Source organism: Eleutherodactylus coqui, chromosome 3 (assembly GCF_035609145.1).
Source record: "Eleutherodactylus coqui strain aEleCoq1 chromosome 3, aEleCoq1.hap1, whole genome shotgun sequence".
Taxonomy (NCBI): domain Eukaryota; kingdom Metazoa; phylum Chordata; class Amphibia; order Anura; family Eleutherodactylidae; genus Eleutherodactylus; species Eleutherodactylus coqui.
Genome location: NC_089839.1, coordinates 28,327,957 through 28,340,458, shown reverse-complemented (window position 1 = coordinate 28,340,458; position 12,502 = coordinate 28,327,957). Strand labels below are relative to the sequence as shown.

At 43.3% G+C, this 12,502-nt stretch overlaps 1 protein-coding gene and 1 long non-coding RNA gene across 2 annotated transcripts in view; one reads left to right on the top strand and one right to left on the bottom strand.

The window, feature by feature from the left end:
* Window positions 1-12,502, top strand: part of LOC136620531 (zinc finger protein 420-like) — a 254,703-nt gene that overhangs the window by 91,137 nt on the left and 151,064 nt on the right. The window contains exon 11 of the mRNA XM_066595378.1: window positions 869-926. Within this exon, the coding sequence (XP_066451475.1) occupies window positions 869-926 (58 nt within the window). The remainder of the gene's footprint in view (window positions 1-868; window positions 927-12,502) is intronic.
* LOC136620554 (uncharacterized) lies at window positions 4,235-7,293 on the bottom strand. Its single transcript, XR_010791154.1, has 2 exons — window positions 6,950-7,293; window positions 4,235-4,537 (listed from the first exon to the last, which is right to left on the bottom strand). It is a non-coding gene; the product is annotated as an uncharacterized lncRNA (long non-coding RNA).

The following is a 12,502-nucleotide window of genomic DNA, read 5'->3' as shown; positions in this document are numbered from 1 at the left end:
TCAGTTCTTTAATGGCCTCTTCTGGACACCAAAGAGTCCAGGCAACATGCAGGTCAGTCCGAACTCTAGGCCGTGGCTTTATGCACTGCTAGGCCACAGCAGATCAAGGTCCATTTCGCGGGGAGCCGGGAGCGGCGGGCAAGCAGAGGTCGCCAGAGGTCTTTGCCATCAGAGGTAGCTTGGGAGGTGGAGTGGCTGAGTCACTGCAACGTCCACAGTGGCTGTAAATTCAGATTGTGGCTCCAGAACTAGCCAGGCTGTGCCGGGGGAGCGATGTGGAGATGGCGGATTCACCCAGAATGGTAAGCAGGGTCCTTCCGATGGTAGAGTGGCACCATGGTAATCTTCAACCCCCTCGGGGGACCAGCGGAGATACCCCACGTGTGGCGGCCAGAAATTTAGGCCACGGCTTTGCTAGGCTTTAGCATGGCGGGGGCTCCTGATCGAGGGGCCATGGCGAGATGGGGGCTTACCGGGATCCTCTACCGCAGAAGAAGTCTTGGGAAGTGATGCATCCTGGTCCTCACGGCATCTGCTGTTTTCCGTGCTTCCACGGATCCTCCATGGGCAGTGAGTGGGGGGGCTGTCCCCAAAACAAGTATGGGGATATCAATCATCTACAGCTGTTTCAGGGCACCAAAGGGGTCCTGATGTCTCTGGGGCCAGGAGTCAGCGCAGGAGCTCTGTAAGACATATCCTGCTTTTTCAGTGTCCAGGAGAGGAGTCCGTGGTGAAGTGTTTTAATTTGATGGTGGTCCACAGTTTTATTCAGTTAATGCTGGGGAGTGTCGATAGTGCACAATATTGATGGACATAAGATAAATTAGGGGTCTTTTTTTTCTCATCTCTTTTTGTGGGATTCTTGCAGGAAAGTTCTGAACTAACAATGAGTGGATTCGATAAACCCATATCAGTGTCGGTGAACGGTAAGAGCCTTTCATAAATCTTGTTTGAATGTATTCTATTAATGGGAAGCTCAGAATATCATCTTCCACCTGATCATTACTATAACTCATTTAGTGCCTCAACCTGTGTTATATGGACCCCATGGGGTACACACCATGTCTTTAGGCGACACTTGCACTGTCTGCAGGCTGTGAATTTATTGGGAAGATAGTTTTATTAGAATCCAGACAGCAGACTTTAAAACAGGAAGAGAAGTAGTTGGTGAGCGGAGTGTGATTGTGATAATTATGAAGCCCTTTTCATAGTAACATAGTATGTAAGGCCAAATAAAGACAATGTCCATCTAGTCCAGCCTGTTTATTCTCCTATGTTGTTGATCCAGAAGAAGGCAAAAAAACCCCCAAGAGGCAGGAGCCAATTAACCCTTTTGGGGGGAAAATTCCTTCCCGACTCCCTAATGGCAATCAGACTAATCCCTGGATTAACCTCTGATAGTTCCTACCAATCTGTATACCCGGATTAACAATTAACCTAAGATTTATATCCTTTCGCTCTAGAAAGACATCAAGTCCCCTTTTAATTTATATTTCTTTATTCATGATTCTTCCATTCTCCTAATCTATGGATGATCTATTCTCAATATAGTTGATTGGTGGGGGTCTGCCCACTTGGGATCTTTTCTGATCACCTGACTAAAGAGGCCATTGACATCACATTTTTCCATCACATGACCTCAGAGCAGCTCCATCCCATTCAAGTGAATGGGATGAAGCAGCAATACCAGGCACAGCCACTATACAGCTGATCCCTCACTAATCAACTATTAGTGACCGATTCTGAGGATGGGTCATCAATAATTTAGTGTCGGAAAGCCCCATTTAATATGTAATATTATACTCACAGTATATGCCATACATGTCTGATAGATATGATCACAGGGCTAAAGGGGCTGTCACATTACCCAGTTAGATGAGAAACCCATGGCTGGTTTCCCGTCCACCTAGTTGGGTGTTACCATAACTACCATTGAAGTGAATGGGCATTATTGAAACAGCGTAGCACAGCCACTATGCTATTTCCATTACATGGGAGTTATTGAAACAACATAATGCTTTTTGCTACACGGTTTGGTATCAAGAACATCGTAAAAAGAAAAAAATTATTGCTATTTTTTATGTTAGCCCACCTTCTAAAATGAACAGAATATAGAAAAAGTGGTTAAAGGCGTTATCCATTTCCCAGACAACTCCACTTCAATAGGCCTAGGTGCATTAAAATAATAAACTGAAATATACATACCCCTGAATGGCCACCGGGACATTCTGACAACTCCTTCTAGGTGCTTGATTTTTATTTTACAATGAGTATATTTTGGATATCGCTCAGGACTCTGACTGATTAGCTGAGCGGGCGCATGCTGTCAACGCTGCAAATACACTACTCTGTGTAAAGGCTGGTGCTTGTAACTGCAGGCACAGTTCCCACTGAAATCAATGGGGGCCATGCCTTAAGTGCCTATATGGAGGTCGGCGCAGAGGCTTCCGATCCAGCCTCTGTGTATTTGCAGAGCTGACAGTATGCTCCTGCTCAGCTTATTGGCCAGAGTCCTGAGCGATGGACCCCGGCCGATCAACTTTGGAAGACTTATCCTGATGATAGGTCATCAATAGTATTTTACTGGAAAACCCCTTTAAATTTTAGCTATCTCTACTAGAAATTATATTCTGCAATCTTTACAAAGCGTTTACAAAAACTATGATGTTTTTGTTTGTCATCTGTCTCTTCTATATATTTACAAGTGATTTACTTATCATATGTTATACTATTTTTGGCCACCTGCACACGGCCGAGTTGGATTCTGCTACGAGAATTCCTGCAGCACGATGCGACCCGTGCCCCAGTATTGAGCTTATACTCACCCGTCCGGCGTCTTCTCCCTCTGCACTACGATGTGCTGGCTGATGCACAGCCACACATGCGCAATGCTGAGCCAGCGCGTCAGCCGTGACGTTTCTGTGTGGGTATTGTGAGGCTTGCACAGAAATAGGACATGCCGGGATTAGTTTACTGGCGAGTTTTCACGCGGTCAAAACACGGCTGTCTGCATAGGACTGCATTATCCAATGCACTCCTATGGCAGCATGCATGGGCGGAAATTCTGCGGGAAATCCTGTTGCAGAATTTCCGCTTGTGTGCAGAAGGCCTTTCTTGTATTTCCATTTTAGTATGTTGCCTTGCTATTGTTTAAATAAAGCTTGATTGGTTAATTGAAAAAAAGAAAAATAGGGGGAAAATCATTATTTTGTTTTACTCCAGGTGAAGACTGGAGTAGAGGCCACCATGAACACCTCATATCTCTAAATGAAGTAGAAGATAATACTACACAACCTAATTCAATAACCCGTAATGCACCCTTAGTCCTTCACAGCAAAGATCTATCCGCTGATGGTGCTAGTGAGAGGAAACCTTCTTCTAAATCTTGTAAATCAAATCTTTCTTGGCACCGGAGAACTGACAGAGATGAAAGGCAAATTTCATGTTCAGAATGTGGGAAATGTTTTAATTATAACAGCAGTCTTTCGTATCATTTTAAAACTCATACAGGGGAGAAGCCATTTTCATGTGCGGAATGTGGGAAATGTTTTCATGTGAAAGGAAATCTTGAGGCTCATTTTAAAACTCACACAGGAGAGAAGCCATTTTCATGTCCTGAATGTGGGAAATGTTTTAGTCTGAAAAGAAATCTTGAGGCTCATTTCAAAATTCACACAGGTGAGAAGCCATTTTCATGTCCTGAATGTGGGAAATGTTTTATTGAGAAATCAGATTTTATTAAACATCAGAGAATTCACACAGGAAAGAAGTCATTTTCATGTGCAAATTGTGGGAAATGTTTTAATGTAAAACGAAATCTTGGGGCTCATTTAAAAATTCACACAGGTGAGAAGCCATTTTCATGTTCAGAATGTGGGAAATGTTTTCATCTGAAAGGAAATCTTGTGGCTCATTTAAAAATTCACACAGGAGAGAAGCCATTTTCATGTACTGAATGTGGGAAATGTTTTAGTCTGAAAAGAAATCTTGAGGCTCATTTCAAAACTCACACAGGGGAGAAGCCATTTTCATGTCCTGAATGTGGGAAATGTTTTATTGAGAAATCATATCTTGTGAGACATTTAAGATCTCACACAGGAGAGAAGCCATTTTCATGTCCTGAATGTGAGAAATGTTTTTATAATAAAAGGAGTCTTGCAAGTCATTTAAAATCTCACACAGGGGAGAAGCCATTTTCATGTACTCAATGTGGGAAATGTTTTTATAACAAAAGATCTCTTGCAAGTCATTTAATAATTCACACAGGGGAGAAGCCATTTTCATGTCCTGGATGTGAGAAAGGTTTTTATAATAAAAGCAGTCTTGCAAATCATTTAATAATTCACACAGGGGAGAAGCCATTTTCATGTCCTGAATGTGGGAAATGTTTTAATAATAAAAGCTCTCTTGCAAATCATTTAAAATCTCACACAGGGAAGAAGCCATTTTCATGTCCTGAATGTGGGAAATGTTTTAGTGAGAAATCAACTCTTGCTCGACATCAGAGAACTCACACAGGGGAGGTCATATCCATGTCCTGAATGTGAGAAAGGTTTTAGTAAGAAGTTATTGCTAATTGAACATCAGAGAACTCATGTAGGAGAGAAGTCATTTTAATGTTCAGATTGTTGTAAATGTTCCAATCGTGGAACCTCTTTGTAGGATCTGCTGCCTAAGGGCGCCTACCCACTTGCGTTGGGTGCATTAAGAGAAAAATAAGGAGACATATGCAACTGACAGTTCCTATGTGAAAAAAAACCCACGAAACGGAAAAAAACCCCAGATGGACAAGAACACATTCTATACTAATTGCTCTTGAGAAAAAACGTAAAACATCGCAGGAAAAAAAAATCGCAAGTGGGTAGGTGCCCTAAGACCGCTTTCAAATGAGCATATTTTAACTCTTGCCCATTTTTTGTGAAGCAGAATATGTAGCTAATGTAAATCTATATATCTACTCATGTGGCTGCATTTTTCATAGCTGTGTTTCAAAAACCCAGCATGACCTTCTTTTGTCTCTGTTTGCCTCTGTTTTTGCATTTTATTCGTTTTATTTTCTACTGAGCAAAAACGGATCCATATTTGCTCTGCAGAAAATAAAGCAAATGGCAGCAAGCACTGAGGCAAATACTGATAACATACAGTGCAATGTCATCTGTAACTTGTCTGAACCTGGCCTAAAGATGAGTTCAGACTAAATGTAGTTCGTGCCAACTTTCGACTGTAGAATGCAAGCTGAAATTCTGCGGCAATGAATAGTACAGTGTAGTGAATGGGGTCTTAAGAAATCCCATCCACTTATAGTGGAAAAAAATCAGCAGTGAAAGATAGTCAAGCTACAAACTTTCACATCCGCAGCATGCTCTATTTGTTGTGGAAATGCTACAGATCTTCACAGCAGTTATTCATACATTGTAATTAATCTTGGTATGAAAATCCGCAGGTGGATTTTGGTGTGGATTTATTACGCGATGTGTGATCAGACTCTTGGGATGCCTTCTGATGTATAACTTGCCCCCTACAGGAGCCATAGCATAACAGGACAGTGCAGGCAGGACTCTCAAAGGACCTGTGCCAAACAATTATAATGCTCAGACTGAGTACACACCGCCACTGTGCCCACACAATCAGGAGCAGGACTGTAAAACATAGCCACCATTCTGATGGGAATGGGTGTCAGTCATCGCCTTACCCCTTGTATGCGGCAACTAAAGCTGATTGAGCATTTGCATATTAAAGTGTGAATGAGGTCAAATAGTCGCCCCTTTTACTTTCTCCTTCTATGCAGCAAACAAAACTGTCATCTGATAATGATCAGTATTACGGACCATGTTTTTTATTTTATGGTCTATTTCCCAAGAGTAGGACTCTACAATAAGGAGACTGAGGAATGAGACTTCATTAACTTAAATCAAAGATTTGGCTCATTCCACATTGTTAAAAGCTACTCTTTGGGTTCCCGTACACGCAGGGTTTCTCCGCGGTAAAACGCAGGCGAAGCTTTGTTGATTTGCTGGCCAGCATATGAACTCATCCCCTTGTTTGAATTAACGTGTACAGGCCGGTGATCAGTGGAGCTCCATTTGTATTTTGCTACAGATTAATGTTGCGTGTACAGGCACCCTTTGGAAAACATAGGGCCCATTGGATCTAGATTAACCTCTTCAGAGTGTTTTGGTCCTTTGTGACCTGACACTTTTTAGAGATTTAGCACACTGGGTGATTCAACCGTCATAACTTTCTTTTCTTGTTTTACAAAAATGCATTTTGTATATATTTAGTGATGCATAAGTCTGTTTCTGAGTACCTTTCATTTTTTTTTTAAGTTACTTTTTTTGTTTTATTAGAGGTAATATGTATGAAAAGTTATAAAATAAAAAGGGTTTTTTGTTTAGTTCTTTATGTTAGTGTAAATTGCAAATGTTAATAAAGTATGAGAATGGGTTAATTGTTTTGGTCATTTTGATGTATACTTTGTATAGTCTTGCATTACAAGATTGGTGTGGTGTGTGTGTTTTTTTTTTTTTTACATTTTTTTATTAGTATTTTTTTATATATCTTTTCCTAACATGTTCCCCTATGACATCATAAACGGCATTTCTATTTAGCATTTTTCCACTATAATTGGGGCATCCATGGGAACCCCAGTTACAGGTAAAAAGCAGCCCACTGTCATGCCATCTGCATCTAGTACAGCTGCTTTGGGTCTGCTTAGATCCAACAGCTCTGCTATGCTGGGGACGCATGTCAGTCATGTACTTACTGGGTCCCATAGAAGCAACAGCACTGCCTATTTCCTCTGTTTACTACATATTGCTCATTAAATTTTATGTGAGCCGGAAAAGATACAAGAAAGCTGTCCAATGGATAGCGCCGATCGCAATAAAGTGAAAAAAAGATTCAGCTGCTTTCATGAAACGGATCTACGGGGGCAGCTGAGTGTACTCACCCCCATCCTTCGTGCTGTCCCCCGCTGATCTGGTCCCCCGGGACCAGATGCCGGCCTTCTGTGCATGCGTATAGTGTTGGGCCCCTCCGGACCACTCCCTGTTCATTATTGTTACATTCGTGTATGGCTCAAGTATAGAGCCTCCCCAACAGGTCAGATCTAGATGTAACCTATGTCTGCAATGGATAAATATTGACATGCATTATAACACCAAAATGTATGGAACACAAAATAGGGCAAGTAACAGCAACAGATATACCAGGATGGGAACGCTACCCCTAACCAATATAGCAGGGCCATTGCTCCAATAGGGGCGGCCACACAGTAGGAACCTAGGGGGCCAAATCTGTCCCTAGATGGAGAATAGGGAACATGTTTAATACAAATGGAAAGAGCAATGTATATAACACAGTATACGGTAGAAGTAAATAAGCCTCACACAGAATTTATAGACAGAGGTACTTAGTTGACTGCAGTCCGCTGTCTGAACAAACACCTCAGGTAGGACACTAACCAGCGCCCGTGTAGAGGCGGGCCTGGAATAAAAACACTTCCACTAAATATACTGTTAGTAACCATGTTAGTAGTTTATGGAGCAATTTGGTAAGTTTATTTCTTGTTTGTCATTAAGTTTCTGCAAACAGAAAATTGAATGAAAGATCAGCCTATGTAAACAGGTAGTCGTTCACTTAGGAATGACTGCCTGTTCATTGTGAATCTCCATCCCGCTCTACCTCCAGTCACTGAGTGCTCATCCCTGTGAAAAGCACAGGTTTGATTATCGCTGGGAGGGTATATGTGCCCAACAGTTCATTCCATATAAAAGGGCCTTTAGATAAATTATTTTCTGAGTGAGACATGTTTAGTCTTGTTTTGATTTTAAGTGTTTTTAATTCTTCGTGTCCTTAATAAAGCTTACGTATGTTTGTGTATGTTGGTGCAAATAATTTTTGCTATGATATGCCTCTGGGGCTCATATTGGTTAGAAGTATATACGGGCCAGGAAATAACTTGTCAAACCACACACGACTTGATGTGGTCAAAATCTGTTGATTGACATGCATCGGCTTTTATAGGGGCACATATTCAGTTACAACACATCAAATCTATTATAATTCATTTGTTACCATTGGTCAAAAGAAAAACAAAATATGAATATGCAGGATAAAGAATTTTATGGTTCAAACATTTTTTATTTATTTAGTCTGCCATGAATAAACATCGGTTACAACATTGTGGAGAAATGTCATGAATAAACATAGTTATAATTATCATATACTCAATCTGTCTTCATTTTCCATCCACGTTCTCTGTCTCTAAGGCAGTTTCTTTGTTTTTCTGTATAAACAAGACTATTATAACAATTGTATGCCCTGGTGGGCCAGAAATTAGTTATCTAACGAGTAAAAAACAACAGACATAAGAAAGGAGAGAGAGAAAAAGGGAAGGGGGGGAGCTTTAGGTAGACAGAGAGAGAACAGGTGGGAGGTGGGGAGTAGGCGACCCTTATTTTCAGGTAGATAGCAGTAGGATTATGGTTTATGGGTTGATGGAGCTGGTTATGGAGGTGGCTGTAGATGCGGGCAGAACTCCGTTGTCGAGCCACGCATTTAAGTCAGGGGAGAGTCGGAATTGGTTCCAGGTCAACCACGTTAAGATATATTTGTTGTGTCTCATTTCGTCTTTTGCGCAAAGTTCCTCCATATACCTTAAGTGGTCTAACGCTTCCAGCCACATCAATCTTGAGGGGGCTGTCGCAGATTTTCAGTTTCTGGGGATTATCTGGCGCATGGCCAGGACGAAAAATCTAAGTAGGGAACCTTTAGAGTGGGCTATTGAACCTGGGAACATGGAAAGCAAGGCCATTTCTGGCGTGAAGGTGGTTTTGCATCTACACACACAGGAATACAAGGCATTGATCTCCTGCCAGAGGGGGCGGACTTGGGGGCAAAACCACCATATGTGGACTAACGTACGTTTCTCTTTGGCATCTCCAGCAGGTATCCGGGTACTGGGGGAATATTTTGGCTAGTCCCACCAGGGTTCGGTACCATCTTGTTAAGATTTTATAGTTTAATTCTTGTAATTTACTGGATACATTTATTTTGTGGGTTACAATTTATGATTTCCTCCACGACTCCTCTGGGGGTGTGATTCCCGAGGTCCCTCTCCCATTCCCGCTCTAGATCCTTGTTACCATTATGACTGTCTTCCTTTACTAACATCCTGTATAGTGATGATATTTTTTGTTGAGCCGTAGAGGCCGAGAAACACATCTTCTCGAAGGTGGTCAGTGGGCATCTTATCTGGTGTGCGTCACCTAAGGCCCCCGCATAATGACGCAGTTGTAGGTATTGAAACAATGCTCCGGGTGGGGGTCTTTGTCCTTCCAATAGTTCATGTAGTGTTTTGAATCCGTCCCCTAGAGTTATGTCTCTGACCCGAAGAATCGTGTCTGTGATAACATTCGTCAGGGGGGGTACCTTTTAAAAAGATAGGGATGTCTATATTGCTGACCAGGGGAGTGAGTGGGCCTGGTCTAAGGATCATGCTCGTTTTGGTCGCTGGTCTTAGCCAGGTCGAGACTAAGTCTTCCATAAATGGGGACTAGCCCAAGCCTTTATGTTTCCCGTTGCCTGGGACCCCAATGACTCCTCTGCCATTAAAGGGAACCGAGTCTTGTTCCATCTCTACCCACAGTTTCTGGGCTCTGCTGTGGAATAGATCTAAGATCCGTTTAGTCAGTGCTGCTTTATGGTATAAGGCAACATTTGGGATGCCCATGCCTCCTCAGTCCTTGGGACCGCCGAGGGTCCTCCAGTTGCGCCTGGGCCTACCGCCCCCCCCCCCCCCCCCCAAATAAAAGCCATGATAGCTTTCCTAATCTGCGCTAAGAATGACCCAGCTATATGAATGGGCACTGTTTGGAACAGGTAGAGGAATCACGGTAGAGCATTCATTTTTATTGCGTTTCTTCTGCCGAACCAGGACATGGGGACCAATTGCCATCTTTTAAAGTCTGCTTCTAGTGTGGCAAAGAGGAGTTTATAGTTTTTTACAAAGAGCTTGTCTAAGTTTTTTGTGATTATGACACCTAGGTATTTGAGTTCGTCCCGTTTCCATTTAAATGGGAGAGTGGGTTTCAAGGCTTCCACTTCCGAGTCTGCTAGAGTGACATTGAGAATTATTGACTTACTGAGGTTCACTTTAAAATTGGAACGTTTCCCGAACCTTTTAAATTCTGCTAGGACGCTAGGAAGAGCGATTCTGGGGTTTGTTACATATACCAGCAGGTTGTCCGCATATAGGGCTATTTTATTTTCCTTGCTACCTATTTTAAAGCCGCTAATATTAGTGTTTGTTCAGAGAGCATTTGCCAGGGTCTCCATCACTAGGATGTACAGGAAGGGAGACAGAAGACAACCCTGTCTCGTGCCATTACGTATTTGTATGGGTGGCGAGAGTTGACCATTGACCCGGACCCGAGCAGAGGGGCATTTGTATAGCGCCATTATCCAGCTTTTGAGTCTTGAGCCCATGCCCACCCGTCCAAGCACCGCCTCTAAAAACCCCCATCCCACCCTGTCAAACGCTTTCTCTGCGTCCACCGAGAGCAGGCACAGGGGATCCCTGGAGGCACGCGCCCGGGACACGAGGGCAAGTGTTCTGATTGTGTTGTCCCCTGCCTCCCTCCCCGGGACAAAACCCACCTGGTCTTTATGAATTTGTGAGGGGATATAGGATTGCAGACGGGTAGCTAAGATCTTTGAAAAAATCTTAGTATCCACATTTAAAAGGGATATCGGTCTGTAGCCGCTGCAGGATGCGGGGTCCTTCCCTGTCTTGGGAATTACCGTTATCACTGCTTGTAGTGCTTGAGCAGGAAAGGGGCAGGAGCTGGATATGGAGTTGAATGCGTTAAGCATTAGGGGGGCCAAGTTCTCTGCAAGAAGTTTATAGAAGCAGGACGTGAAGCCATCTGGCCCCGGGCTCTTTCCAATTTTCCGGGACTGAATAGCTTCTTTTACTTCTTCGAGGGTGATGTCTCCCTCGAGCTCGCCCTCAACTGTTTCCGAGATGCGCTTGGGAGCAAAGTTAAGTAAGTAATTATCTCTGTCCTGTAGCAGAGCTTCATCTTGGTCCCCAAGCCTATCCGGCAGATTATATAGATCATGGTAGTATTTATGAAAGCCATTTACTATTTTGGTGTTGGTATTAACTAGACCTTCATCTGGTGTGTTAATTGTGAAGATGTAGGTCTGCGGGGATTGTGGGTTTAGTGCTTTAGCTAGTCCTCTTCCACATTTATTCCCATATTCGTAAAAGTATCCTCTAGCTCTGTCTCGTTGACTTAGAGAGGCCTGGTCCAGCAGTTGCAGAATCCGGCCACGTATTTCCTAAATTTCCGACGCCGTTGCATTTGACGGATTTTTCTTGTTTATATTTTCAAGGTGAGTCATTTGGGACAACAGATCCTTCAAGGTGGTAGCTCTTTCCTTTTTCAGGCGTGCCCCGTGGGAGATAAAGATTCCCCGGAGTACACATTTGACAGCTTCCCATTTTGTAGGGTCTGGGGTGCTATATGCTGAATGGTCTATGTTGACATTTTCAATGGCCCGTTGTATCGCTTGTGTGCAAGCTGAATCCATCAACAGATTCTCATTTAAGCACCAGTTGATGTTAGTGGTGTCTTGTGTGGCGCATCTGATCGATCCCCATACCGGAGCATGGTCTGACCAGATGAAGGGGCCTATGGTACTTAAAGGGGTTGTCCCGCGCCGAAACGGGTTTTTTTTTTTTTTTAACCCCCCCCCCGTTCGGCACGTGACGGGGCGGAGCTACACGGAGCCGGCATTCTGCACGAGCGGCCCCATTGAAGACAGCAGAAGACCCGGACTGCGCAAGCGCGGCTAATTTGGCCATCGGAGGCCGAAAATTAGTCGGCACCATGGAGACGAGGACGCCAGCAACGGAGCAGGTAAGTATAAAACTTTTGATAACTTCTGTATGGCTCATAATTAATGCACAATGTACATTACAAAGTGCATTAATATGGCCATACAGAAGTGTATAGACCCACTTGCTGCCGCGGGACAACCCCTTTAAGGGGTCACGGTCTAGCAGTTTATGTAAGATGAATAGGTAGTCTAGGCGTTGGTATGAGTTATGGGACAGAGAGAAGAAACTGTAGTCTCTCTCTTTAGGGTGTAGAGACCTCCACAGGTCGATGAGTCTGAGGCTAGCCAACACCTTACGTAGCGATGTGTGTGTAATTACAGACTTACCCCCAGAGGAGTCGAGTAAGGGTTCCATGCAGAGGTTGAAGTCCCCACCTAACAGTATATAGGGTCCTCAAGGCCCCCAGTACCCGGATTCCAAAGCGTACCTGCGCTTGATTTGGGAAATATATATAAGTAATAGTAACAATCTCATTACAAATTTGAATTTTCAGGAAGACATATCTTCCGTCTTCACCAGTTGACGAGGAAATGAATTTGTTGGGGAGTTGTTTGTGTATGGCTATAGAGGTTCCTCTCGCTTTTTTACTAGGGT